Source organism: Marmota monax, unplaced genomic scaffold, assembly GCF_021218885.2.
Source record: "Marmota monax isolate L192 unplaced genomic scaffold, Marmota_monax_Labrador192_F-V1.1 WCK01_AAM20220418_F8-fsc00050, whole genome shotgun sequence".
In the NCBI taxonomy this organism is placed as follows: Eukaryota; Metazoa; Chordata; class Mammalia; order Rodentia; family Sciuridae; genus Marmota; species Marmota monax.
Genome location: NW_026694552.1, coordinates 10,804,199 through 10,818,145, shown reverse-complemented (window position 1 = coordinate 10,818,145; position 13,947 = coordinate 10,804,199). Strand labels below are relative to the sequence as shown.

Genomic DNA, 13,947 nt, shown 5'->3' with positions numbered 1-13,947 from the left:
GGATGCTTGGCTTGAAGCTGATATTATTTTTTGAGCAAGAGGGAGTGTTGTGCCCCGATCAACAGACAAAAATCTTTTCAGTGTGTACGCTCTTCATAGATCTCAGTTTTGACTGCTAATTCTGTGTGACAAAAATTATGACCCACTTATAGCTAGTAGGGTCATAAATGACACTTTAAAAAGGTTTGATTTTAGGAAATAGTATAGTGATCTTTACATTGTTATTTTCTTTAAACCAGACCAACTTAGAACAGGTTGGAGAAGACTTATAAGTTATTTATCAATAGTATTGACTGCAAAATATGTATTGACCTGTCTCAATTTCCAATACTACCCTTCCTTTAGAAGATATCTCCTGAAATGTCTACTGAACTCTACCTTCTATGATATGGCAAATAAATCCTTTTGAGTTGGCAGTATCAGAGGAATTTAGAGTAAAAGGAGAAGGGGAAGCTCTGAATGGGGAGGCAGAATTTGAGCTGAGCTCATTCAGGGGGATAATGGGGTAACAGAAAACTTGTTGTATTTTTTGTACCTGTTTTTATGTTTTTCTTTCCAGGACTCCTGATAAGCTCAGGCTGTGCGTTATATCCTTTAGGATGGAATAGCCCGGAGATAATGCAAACATGTGGGAATGTCTCCAATCAATTTCAGTTAGGTAAGGTGGCCTGGGAAGAATGGCAGTGATGATTCATGGGAAATCTGTTTTTCTAAAGTGCTTTACCTCTTGGAGGGACCTCTTCTTGGTAGTGGTATATACCTGACTCTCTCATGCTGTTAGCTTACAGAAGGTGGTGGTTTTGCCAGACTTATCTGGCTTTGCTAACTTGCAAGAATTGACTATAAATTCCACTTATTTAAGTATTTTCTACACTGTTTATGCATTTTTGCTCAGAGTTCATTGACAAGTTTTGATAACTTTATTTAAATGGGGATTTAAAATACTTGGAGACTAATGATCTATCATCTTCTGAATAAATCCTAGTTACTATTAATGTTTCTTTCTAGCACTATTTTCCAAATATAAATCCACAGTATCTCTTACCAATCTCCACTGAGGATATAAGAAGAGGTAATTTATTGTACATGAAGCATAAGGAACCCAGATGGTTCCTAATGGCAAAGGCTATTAAATATTAGAATAGGTGACAGATATAACACTCGATCATTTTCTGGTTTGCCAAATCTGAGTATGGTTTAGATTTACAATTATGAATTGGTCATATATTAGCCTCTCATTGGAACACTTCAAAACATTTCCCCAAACTATCATGATGGAAGAGAGTAGGAGGAGAGATGTCTAGGTTTTCTTGAGTATTGTCAGTTATAGGAAAGGATTTGGGAACAACAAGACCACCCTCTCACACAGAATTTATGCTCTAATACTTCCCTTTCTTTCTATTGCATCAGACTGTTCTAAGTTTTGTCTCACCTCTGTTTGGGAAGGATTGGTTCTCTGTACAAACATTATATGAGGGCATTGTTGTACAGAAGATGTGACGAGTTTGGACGCTGGAATGTTCAGTGTTCTTGACACAAGACAGGGCTGACTGGTAAATAAAATAATTCTGCCACAGGAGAAGGAATGATGAAATATTGTGGGCAGTGGTTGAAGAAATTGGAAGCAAGCCACTGGTCCTGCTAGTTGGGCTATGGGAACCTGAACATTTAGCCCACTTTTCCTACTTGGTTATTGGACTTATAATTCTACTTATTAAAAATAATAGATTTATTGATGTATATTTCACATACCATGAAATTCACTCTCTTAAAGTATGTAATCAGTGGTTTTTAGTATATTCCCAAGGTTGTGCAACCATCACCACTATCCAATTCCAGAACATTTTCATCAACACAAAACAAAACCCCTTATCAATTAGCAGTCAGTCCCCATTCCCCTCTGCCCCCATCCTCTGGCAAACACTATCAATATGGATTTATGTATTCTGGACATTTCATTTAAATGAAATCATACAATGTATTTTGTATATCTTTTTTTTCACTTAGTGTAAAGTTTTCAAAATTAATCCATATTGTAGCATGTGTCTCTATTTCTTTTCGTGAATGAATAATATTCTATGTATAGCTGGGCACAGTGGCACATGCCCGTAATCCCAGTGACTCAGAAGCATGGAGCAGGAGGATCATAAATTCAAACCCAGCCTCAGCAATTTAGTGAGGCCTTAAGCAACTTAGTAAGACCCTGTCACAAAATAAAAAAATAAAAAGGGCTGGGGACATGACTCAGTGGTGAAGCATACCCAAGTTCAATCCCTGACACAAAAAATTTAAAAAATCTGTGGTGTAACTATAACACACTTCATTTAAACATACTTGGGTTTTCCCACATTTTAGCTATTATAAATAGTATTGCTACTAATATCTTTGTGTATATTTTTATGTGGAAATACATTTTCATTTATTAAAAAGTCTATTATTTACCCTCATTGAATAGTGTTGGTATCCTTGTTGAAAACCAATTACCAATAAATATAGAGGTTTATTATCTCACTCTTGGTTCTATTCCAATGATGTCCATCTATATCCCTATGCTAGTACCACACTGTCTTAATTACCATAGTTTTGTAAGTGCTGAAATTGGAAAGTGTGAGTGATCCTTCTTTTTCAAAATTCTTTTGCTATTTTGGGTCCTTTGGATTTCCATGTGGATTTTTTGTTAATCTTGTCAATTTCTGCATAAAATCCAGCTGATATTTTGCTAGTGTTCAATCTGTACCTTAGTTTGAAGAGTATTGCTATTTTCTGATTTAAGTTTTCCAATCCATGAACATGAGATAACTTTCCATTTATTTGGGCAGTGTTTAGTTCCTTCTAATGATATTTTTCAGTTTTCAGAACACGTTTCCATGTCTTTGGTTAAATCTATTCCTAAACATTTTATTGGATTTTAATTTTTTTTAAATTTTTAATGACAAATAATAATTTCATATATTTATGGAGTACCATGTGATGTTATAAATCAGGTGTACATCATAAAGTGATTAAATCAGGCTAATTAACAGAATTATTTTCTTAATTTTATTTCCAGATTGCTTTTTTTTAGTGAATAGAAATTAAAATTGTTTACCTTACTAAACTCTTTTATTAATTCTAATATTTTTTGGTGTATTCCTTAATATTGTTTAAATAGAAACTCATATTACTTGAGAATAGAGAAAGTTTACCTTCTTCCTCTCCACTCTGGATGCTTTTTGTTTCTTTTCCTCTCCTGATTGTCCTGGAGAGAACACCTAGGAAAATGCTAAATAATACTAGTGAGAGTAGAAATCTTTGTCTTAACCCTGGTAGTTAGTACTAACTACTCTTAAGCATTGATACCTTCAATCAAGTTTATGACAAAATTGTTCTTTTTCTTTTTTTTCTTCTTTTTTTTTATTTGTTTGTTTGGTTTTGGTTTTTGTTTTTGCAGTGCTGGGAATCAAACCCAGGAATTAATGAATGCTAGGCAAGTGCTCTACCACTGGGCTATATCACAGCCTTCTCTTTCTTCTTTTACTTGATTTTTTAGTGTCATTTCTCTCTCTATTACTTTCTCCTTCATTAGTTATAATCTGAACTGTACAATATGAGCTCCCCTCTCCTCAATGGACTGGATACCATGTTGTTATGTGAATTCCTAAAAATTGAAGGACTCAATTAGGATTTAGTCTTTGGTGACTATCTTTGAATTCTTTCAACTTCCAAAGTGTCTTTCATCCCTCCAGTACCTTCATTTGCTGATTAGAGTTTCCAATTCCATGCCCCTATATTAGCATATTTCTGATAAATGCTGAAAGGAGTAAAAACCCATGCCATCCTTGATTCTTTTCTGGTAAACTGCCAAAACATACATGACAGTTTCAATTGTAACCGTTGTTCTCTTGCAAAGTGGAGGTGCCAGAAGAAGCAACAAAGCAAGGGATAGAATTAAATAAATTTTTATGGTGCATTAGTAATTCCATACTTAGGAATAACCAAGCTTGGGAATGTCAAGAGTGAAAAATATGGTATTTCTCCCCAGACATTTCTTTAATGTTCTGGGTATTCTGGTAGTGTGTAAGCATCCTTGAAACACCCTAGGTATTGTGTGGTTGGATGACCAAGATAGGGGAAACTTATCCTGAGTGTGTTCCTTTTTCCTTACAAGGCGGCATGTTGAACTGAAAAATCATAGGCCTTAGCATCAAGGACCTTAACTGGTATCCAAGTTATACTACTTAAGCTGTTTTATGGGAGTAAAGTTGCTTTTTTTGTGTGTCTCAGTTTTCTTCTCTGTAAAATGTGATCAGTAATAATATTGGTTTCAGTATCATTGTTAGAATGGAATAATAAAAGTTGTATTATTAACTACCTAAGGCAGTACAATGTTTGGCTCAAAGAAACTGGCAGCCTTTTTAAAAAAAAAAACACAAAATAAAGTAATGTACAAGGAAATAGATTATCAACTGATAGCATTTACTTTGACTCTACTGTAGACTCCATACACTATTATGTGTTCCTTATTTTGGAAAAGGGAGATGCAAAAAGCCAAAAACACATGGTGCCTTCCAGAGGAACAAAGCTCTTTACCTGACTTGCTTGAAAGAGATGAGGAACTAAGAAGGAGAATAGAGACAGGCATTATCAATCAGTCAGAGGAAGTAAAATAGATTTCTCACCTTGACACTCTGTGTTATGGTTTGAATATGCAGGTGTCCACCCAAAAGCTCCTGTGTTGATGTAAGAACATTCAGAGGAGATGAGATTGGATCACAAGAACTGTAACCTAATCAGTCCATCCTAGTTTGAATAAATTGACAGGGTGGTAGCTGTAGGTAGGTACGGTGTAGCTGGAGGAGGTGGGTCACTCATGGTGTGCCCTGGAGGGATGGATCTCCCTCATGGCCTCTTCCCCGGTATCCCTCTCTCTACTTCCTGGCTGCCATGAGGGGAGCAGATTCCCTCCATCACGCTCTTCCCCCATCATGTTTTGCCTCACCTTAGGCCCAGAGAAATGAAGTTGGCCATATATGGACTGAGACCTCTGAAACCATGAGTCAAAAATTAATTTTACATCCTTCAAGTTATTCTTTAATTTAATTTATTTTAGTTGTAGATGGACACAATACCTTTATTTTATTTTTATGTGGTGCTGAGGATCGAACCCAGTGCCTTCCACATGTGAGGCAAGCGCTCTACCACTGAGCTACAACCCCAGCCCCTTCAAGTTATTCTTCTCAGGTATTTTGATCACATTGACAGAAAAGCTCACTAAACACTCTAATAAGACTTCCTACATCCTCCAGTTTGAAGGGGTCATATTCATGTTGTCAACTACGCCTCCCTGTGTTTCTATTCTAGTTATACTAAACCAATTGTGTTAGTCAGCTTTCCATTGTTGTGACTAATACCTCAGAAAAATAACTTGGAAGAAGAAGCATTTATTAGGTTGATTCCCAAGTATTTTATTTTTTTTTGAAGATATTGTGAATGGAGTGGTTGTCCTCATTTCCATTTCAGAGGATTTGTCGCTGATGTACAGGAATGCCTTTGATTTATGCGTGTTGATTTTATATCCTGCCACTTTGCTGAATTCATTTATTAATCAACCTAACAAAAGAGGTGAAAGACTTATACAATGAAGACTACAGAACCCTAAAGAGAGAAATAGAAGAAGATCTTAGAAGATGGAAAAATATACCCTGTTCATGGATAGGCAGAACTAACATCATCAAAATGGCGATATTACCAAAAGTTCTCTATAGGTTTAATGCAATGCCAATCAAAATCCCAATGGCATATCTTGTAGAAATAGAGAAAGCAATCATGAAATTCATATGGAAAAATAAAAGACCCAGAATAGCAAAAACAATGCTAAGCAGGAAGTGTGAATCAGGCGGTATAGCGATACCAGACTTCAAACTATACTACAGAGCAATAGTAACAAAAACAGCATGGTACTGGTACCAAAACAGGCGGGTGGACCAATGGTACAGAATAGAGGACACAGAAACCAATCCACAAAACTACAACTACCTTATATTTGATAAAGGGGCTAAAAGCATGCAATGGAGGAAGGATAGCATCTTCAACAAATGGTGCTGGGAAAACTGGAAATCCATATGCAACAAAATGAAACTGAATCCCTTTCTCTCGCCATGCACAAAAGTGAATTCAAAATGGATCAAGGAGCTTGATATCAAATCAGAGATGCGCCGTCTGATAGAAGAAAAAGTTGTCTACGATCTACATACTGTGGGGTCGGGCTCCAAATTCCTCAATAGAACACCCATAGCACAAAAGTTAATAACTAGAATCAACAAATGGGACTTACTCAAACTAAAAAGTTTTTTCTCAGCTAAAGAAACAATAAGAGAGGTAAATAGAGAGCCTACATCCTGGGAACAAATCTTTACTCCTCACACTTCAGATAGAGCCCTAATATCCAGAGTATACAAAGAACTCCAAAAAATAGACAATAAGATAACAAACAACCCAATCAACAAATGGGCCAAGGACCTGAACAGACACTTCTCAGAGGAGGACATACAATCAATCAACAAGTACATGAAAAAATGCTCACCATCTCTAGCAATCAGAGAAATGCAAATCAAAACCACCCTAAGATACCATCTCACTCCAGTAAGATTGGCAGCCATCATGAAGTCAAACAACAACAAGTGCTGGCGAGGATGTGGGGAAAAGGGTACACTTGTACATTGCTGGTGGGACTGCAAATTGGTGCAGCCAATTTGGAAAGCAGTATGGAGATTTCTTGGAAAGCTGGGAATGGAACCACCATTTGACCCAGCTATTCCCCTTCTTGGTCTATTCCCTAAAGACCTAAAAAGAGCATGCTACAGGGACATTGCTACATCGATGTTCATAGCAGCTCAATTCACAATAGCAAGACTGTGGAACCAACCTAGATGCCCTTCAATAGACGAATGGATTAAAAAAATGTGGCATTTATACACAATGGAGTATTACTCTGTATTAAAAAATGACAAAATCATAGAATTTGCAGGGAAATGGATGGTACTAGAGCAGATTATGCTAAGTGAAGCTAGCCAATCCCTAAAAAACAAATGCCAAATGTCTTCTTTGATATAAGGACAGTAACTAAGAACAGAGTAGGGACGAAGAGCAGGAGAAGAAGATTAACATTAAACAGAGATGAGAGGTGGGAGGGAAAGGGAGAGAAAAGGGAAATTGCATGGAAATGGAAGGAGACCCTCAGGGTTATACAAAAGAACATACAAGAGGAAATGAGGGGAAAGGGAAAAATAATACAAGGGGGAGAAATGAAGGTCAATAGAGGGGGTAGAGAGAGAAGAGGGGAGGTGAGGGGAGGGGAGGGGGGATAGTAGAGGATAGGAAAGGTAGCAGAACACGAGAGTCACTAGTATGGCAATATGTAAATCAATGGATGTGTAATTGATGTGATTCTGCAATGTGTATATGGGCTAAAAATGGGAGTTCATAACCCACTTGAAGCAAAGTGTGAAAGATGATATATCAAGAACTATGTAATGTTTTGAACAACCAACAATAAACAAAAAATAAATAAATAAATAAACAATATTTTTAGCAAATAAAAAAAAAAAGAAGAAGCATTTATTTTGGACTCATGGTTTGAGAGGTTTCAGTACATGGTCAGCTGGTTCCAATGTTTTTGGCCTGAAGTAAGACAGAAAAAAATCATGGTAGAAGGTCCTGGTGGAGGAAAGCTGCTCAGCTTATAATAGTTGGAAAGAATGGGGAAGGGCCAGGAAGAAGATAAACCCTTCCAGGGCAGCACCCCTGTAACCTACTTCCTCTAAGTAGGCCCTATTGTTTACAGTTTTCACCACCTCTGAGTAGTCCATTCAAATTATTGCCCATCAAATGGTTTGATCTACTGATGAGGTTACAGGCCTCATGATCTAATTATTTCCTAAAAGCTTCACCTGTGGACAGTGGTGCAATGGAGACCAAGCCTTTAAGTATATGAGCCTTTTAGGAACATTCCAGATCCAAACTGTAACATGCTATGTGTTTAAGTCCTAATATGAATTATTAAATATATAATTTATATCAAGGTACTAATCTTGATGCCTGCATTGAATTAAAAATAGCTACAAAGTCTTTGACTCTTTCTCACAGAGAGACCAAATCTTCCTCCCATCCCTGTCACCAGATCTGGGCTGGCCTTTAACAACTTTAACTTAATCTAATTAAATCTAATTAGAATTCAGGTTGAGAATCTCTTATCTGAAATTCTTGGAAACAGAAGTGTTTTGATTTTTTCTTGATTTTGGAATGTTTGCATGTATATAATGAGATATCTCCAGGTTGAAACTCAAGTCTAAAAATGAAATTCATCTATGTTCTATATGCACTTTTTATATTTACCCTGAAAGTAATTTTTTTTACAATATTTTCAGTGTGCTTATATTTTGACTGACTTGTCACATAAGGTCAGGGGTAGAATTTTCCACTTGTTGTATCATGTCAGTGGTCAAAAAGTTTGGATTCTGGAGCATGTTGGTTTTCAAATTTTTGGATTAGTGATGCTCTAACTGTTTTAGACTTATTCGAATTAGCTAAGTAGAGTATGGCAGTTGTGATGTCAAGCTTGTTCTAGGCCTACCTTCTACAGAACTTGCAGTTTCCGTCTTAGTTTCTTGGAGCTCTGAGCCATCATATGAAATGTCTGGCCATTCTGTTTGATACCTCATAGAAAGTTCTACAGACACCTAAAGACAGAGGAGGCTCAGCTGAGTCCACCTTTATAGCCATTCCTGCCAAGGCAACAGACACATGATTGGAGCTGTCCTGACTCTCCATACCAGCAGTCAAAATACCCCTGAATGACCCCAGTTAATGCCTTAAACTCTATGAATTGCCCAGTTGAGCCCTGGCAAAATTTTGGCCCACAGAATCATTAGATATGATAAAATGATTGTTGTTTTAAGCTGCTATGTTCTGGAGTAGTTTGTTATACAGCAATGAGTAACCAGAAAAACGCCCAAATTTCTTTATATATTTAAGGCTGTTATTTTTATTTTTTCTCTTTTCATATTTTAAGGCTGTTATTTTAATCAAAAGCAGTTCTCATATGTTACAAAATAAAAGAGCACATACATCAAAGTTTAAAATGCAAATTCAGACTTTTTCGTGACCTCAACCCCATTCCCTCAAAGGACCATTATGTTTCTTTTGTATCCTCCAGAATGTTTAATAAATATAAAAATATGAGTTTCCAACAGGGATCATAGTACCCACCTAAATATCTAGCTACGTAGCTATCTATACTGTTATGCACTTTGAGTTTTTCACTTACCCATATCTCTTGAAGAGCTATATATGGATCTTCCTGCTATATTTTAAGTATGCCACATTTTTACATTTTAGAGATAGCATATGCTTCATGAGGGCAGGGATTTTTGTCTGTTTATTGCTGTCTTCCTAGTGCCTGCTTGAACAGTACCAAGTAGTAGGCACTGAATATTTGTTGAATAACTGAATTATATAAATTTAAACCACTCTTCTATTTATGCACATTTAGGCTGCTTCCAGTTATTGGCTTTTCCAAAACATATTTCAGTAAAACACCTTATGTGTATGTCTTAGCATACTAGTATATCTGGATAAGTTCCTAGAAGTAAAATTATTGGGTTAACAGTTACATATATTTTAAATTTCCAAAGGTTACTATGAATGAATTGCCTTCCAAAGAGATTATACCAAATTATTCTCCAACCACCAGTGTGAGATTGCCCATTGTCCCTCAGACTATTTGATTTGGGGGATAAGCAACATTTTTTATTTTTTTCATTTTGGTATCTTGTTTTAATCTCCATTTCAATAATTATGAAAAAGATTAAGCATCATATCCTTTTCATTGGTCATTTCAAACAATATATTCAATTAAAGCAGCTTAAAAGATAACTGTCTAATTTACAATTACAATTCTTAAACATTTTTAAACTTTCATCCATTTTTTTCTGGGTGTACTTTAATTTTGAATCCTGGGGACACTGAACAGAATGTTTCTGAGATTTGATTTAGCATGCATTATCTTGAAGTCAGAATCCTTCCTAGTAACTAGTCCACAACTCTCAGACAGGATAACAATCAGAGCACCCCACTCTGCTTCTTGTTAAGAGGATATTTGGGTATTTGTCATCTTCCTTCATGTACATAAGGAGGAATGCAAAAGGAGGGGCCAGAAAATGAGAGACCTACTTTATTCTCTTCATTCTTTTTTTTCTGTACCTGAGATAGAAAAGAATAAACATATTAACAATAATAATCAAGATGTTTTTGAGCATTTGCTATATTCCATGCATTATATCACTTAAGCCTTAATGACAGGAAGAGAGGAAATAAGGAACAAAGATTTGAGAAGGTGGTTATTAACTTGTCCATGGGCACAGAGTTTGAACTTGACAGAATTAGGATTTGAACACAAGTTCAGGAGTCTCCATAGCCTAGCTCTTAACCATTATTAGGTGCCATGATCCTTATGCATTAATAACTTCTATCATTTATTAATCACGCACTTATAGGAATCATGTTAATTACTTTAAAATTATTGTACAATATTTTTAAATGATAAAATTAAGACAATGAACATTCATGTGCCTATCATTAATTAGGTAGCTACTTAATGTCACTCAGTTGTTAACTTAAGAAGTAATACCTTACTAATATGATTGAATCCCTTTGTATTTACTGCCCAAATTATATCTCCCTGCCTTTCCAACAGAGATAATTATTGTCTTGAATTTATAGATCTTTTGTGAATTATACATAATAGTTGGATTCATTATGCCATATTCAAACATGCACATAACATAATTTGATCAATCTTATTCCCTAGTCCTCTTTCCCCTCTCTTGCCTCCCCCTGATTTGCTTGCTCTACTATAATGATCTCCCTTCTATTACTATACAGGTCTTAAATGTATATACTCAATATGGTGATTATGCACTGAACTTTATATTTATTATCATATTTTATTCTTGAAACAACTTTATGAGTTTGGTTGTATCTACTTGTTTTATCCTGCAAAGAAGAATAAAACCCTCATATACCTGTACTGAAAGTACAAATTAATGGTGTCATTTTAAATTAGTTGACTCCATCCTTTTTACTGCTTGGCATATTTAGCTACACATGTATAAATAGAATGTCTGAATAAAGTGGATCTTAGTTATTATTTAGGATTTTACTGTTTCCTTATCACTCTTCCTCTTAAATATCACAAACCCAAAGCTCCTCCTGCCACCATATTTTTCTATCACAGCGTCTTTTTGGTTTCCTTTGTAGCAGTAATCACAATTTGCAACTCTTTGGTTTGATTATTTGATTGCCCATCTCCCTAAAGCTCTATGCTGGCAGAGACTTCATCTATCCTTTCTTAATATTCAAGCAATATTTATTGAATGAATAAATTTGGTCCAACCTCCTCAGTTTAAAGACAAGAAAACGGAGGTCTGGAAAATACTTGTTACAATCATACAGTCTGAGTTTCCTAACTCAGGCAGGTGCTCCTACTCAGGTAGAAGAGACAGGGACCACAATGGTTAACAAAACGGTGGTTTTTCTCATGTTTCCTAATTACAATGTTGATAAGTGCTGTGAAGGAAAAGATGGAGTTATGTGAGAGAGAATAATAGAGGAGCATCTAACTTAAGTTGGGGGAAAATTGTAAGGTGAGGTGTAAAAGAAACCGAAAGTGTAGATAGCCTTAACCAGAAGTGCAAGAAGAAGAGAGTTCCACACAAAGGAGCCAATGTGCTTTCAAGGCCCTAAAGTTGACAAGTACTTTTTGTGTTGGGGAACTGTAAGGCCAGTGTCACTGGAGAAGAGTGATGTTCTCAGAGGCAGAGGCATCAGCTAAAATTTACATGGGTTTGTATTTTATCCTAACTACAATGGGAAGCCATTGGATTTTAAGAAGGACAGAGATAGGATATGATTTTTCTTTCAATTAAATTGATCAGAATTCTAAAATCCAAGCATCACATTTATTTTATTCTTTTTTATTTGTCCTTTTTAGGTATACATGACAGCAGAGTGTATTTTGACATATTATACATACATGGAGTATAACTTACCATTCTTGTGGGTGTACATGATATAGAGTTTCACTGACTGTGTATTCATATATGAACATAGGAAAGTTATGTCCAATTCATACTAATGTATTTGGCATATAATTTATAATTTAGGGAAATTCCTCTGTTAGGATTGTGAAGTAGTGGGAACTATGGGAATAGTGGAAAGAGTGGAAATAGGAGGCAGAAGGGAGGCTAGAGCTATGGGCTAGGCATAGAGATGATGAAGGTACAGGGGGCAGTGGAATTGAGTAAAGTAAACTGATTCAAAATACTGTTGACCCTCCACATCCATGGGTTCCACATCCAAAGATTTTACATTTGTGCGTTGAATGAACCATGGATTGAAAACATTTGGGGGAAAAAATTCACCTGTCCTGAACATGTACAAACATTTTTCTTGTCATCATTCCTCAAATAATACTACCCTTTACAGAGCATTTACATTGTATTAGGTATCATAAGTAATCTACAGGTGATTTAAAATATACAGGAGGATGTTCACAAGTTGTATGCAAATACTGACATTTTATGTAAGGGATTTGAGCATCTGTGGATTTTGGTACCTGTGGGTAGGGGGTTGCTGGAACCAATCCCCTGTGGATACCAAGGGACAACTATATATTGTAAAAGTGTAATCAATTAGAGAAGGTGATAAGTTAATGAGGATAAGAGAAGAGATATCAAGAAATAAGACTAGAGGAGAAGCAACTGTGGCTGGGAATGGGAAGAGAAGGAAGGAAACTTAGTTTAGATAGTATTTTTCAGATATCTGTTGGAGGAATCCAAGTGGAGGTCAAGCAAGCAGTCTGGAAGTCACTTAAGAGTCCCAAGGAAATTTGGAGTCCTTATTACATAGAGAATACTTAAAAGTTATGGGAATGAATGATTGTGATAATTATAATGTCTATCAGGCATTTTTCAAGTATTTTGAATGTATCATCTCATTTAATCTTCACAGGAACCTAGTAAAACTGTTGCTGTTATCTTTACCTTATGATGAAGAAGATGACTTTATATAGAGAGGTCCAGAGGATTTTAGCTAGGGAAATGATTTAAGTGAGAATAGAAGAAAGATCAGTCCAAGTCACAGGAAATCCCCAACATGTGAAAATTGGGCAATGATATCAAACTCCTATATAGCACTCACTATATATACAAGAAGTCATCACATCTTAGCAACAACCTACAAGGGAAGTATCATTATTAGCCTCTGTCTTAGTTCCTTTTGTGTTGTGATAATAAAATACCTGGCATTGGGTAATGTATAAAGTAGAGATTTACTTGGTCATAATTCTGGTGGCTGGAAAATTTAAACAGCATAGTGTCAGTGTCTATATCACAACATGATGGAGAAAGTAGAAAGAATTAGTTATGTTATGTGGGGTCATGCATGTAAACAGAAAGCAAGAGTTGGAAGGAGTCAGACTTGTTCTTTTATAACAACTTGCTCTTTTGGGAGCTAATCCATTATTGGGAGACCTGAGACTGTCCTGTGAAACAGCACTAGTCCATTCCTCGGAGTGGAGCCTCATGACCTAATGACCTTCCACAAAGCCTCACTTTATTGAAGGTTCTACCACCTCAACACTGCCACACTGGGGATAAGCTTCTAGCATATGAACCCTTTGGAGAACAAACCATATTCAAATCACAGAAGTCTCATTTTACAGAAAGTAAAATCAAAGTCAAGAGAGTTTCAGTCATTTGTCTAAGCTCATTCAGCTGGTGGAATGGTAGAGCTGAGGTTCTAATCCTAAAAGTCTGACTGAGGCAGCACCATTCCACAGAAGTCTCAGCATTGTTGGAAATGTTCTGTGACTTGCTGGCCAATGTGTTGCTAGCCACATGTTGTTGTTGA

At 36.1% G+C, this 13,947-nt stretch overlaps 1 protein-coding gene across 2 annotated transcripts in view; it reads left to right on the top strand.

Annotated features, from left to right (window-relative positions):
• Window positions 1–13,947, top strand: part of Lhfpl1 (LHFPL tetraspan subfamily member 1) — a 52,588-nt gene that overhangs the window by 19,812 nt on the left and 18,829 nt on the right. For both annotated transcript variants that reach the window (XM_046420850.2, XM_046420849.2), the window contains exon 3: window positions 560–658. In XM_046420850.2, coding sequence (XP_046276806.1) covers window positions 560–658 — 99 coding nt within the window. The remainder of the gene's footprint in view (window positions 1–559; window positions 659–13,947) is intronic.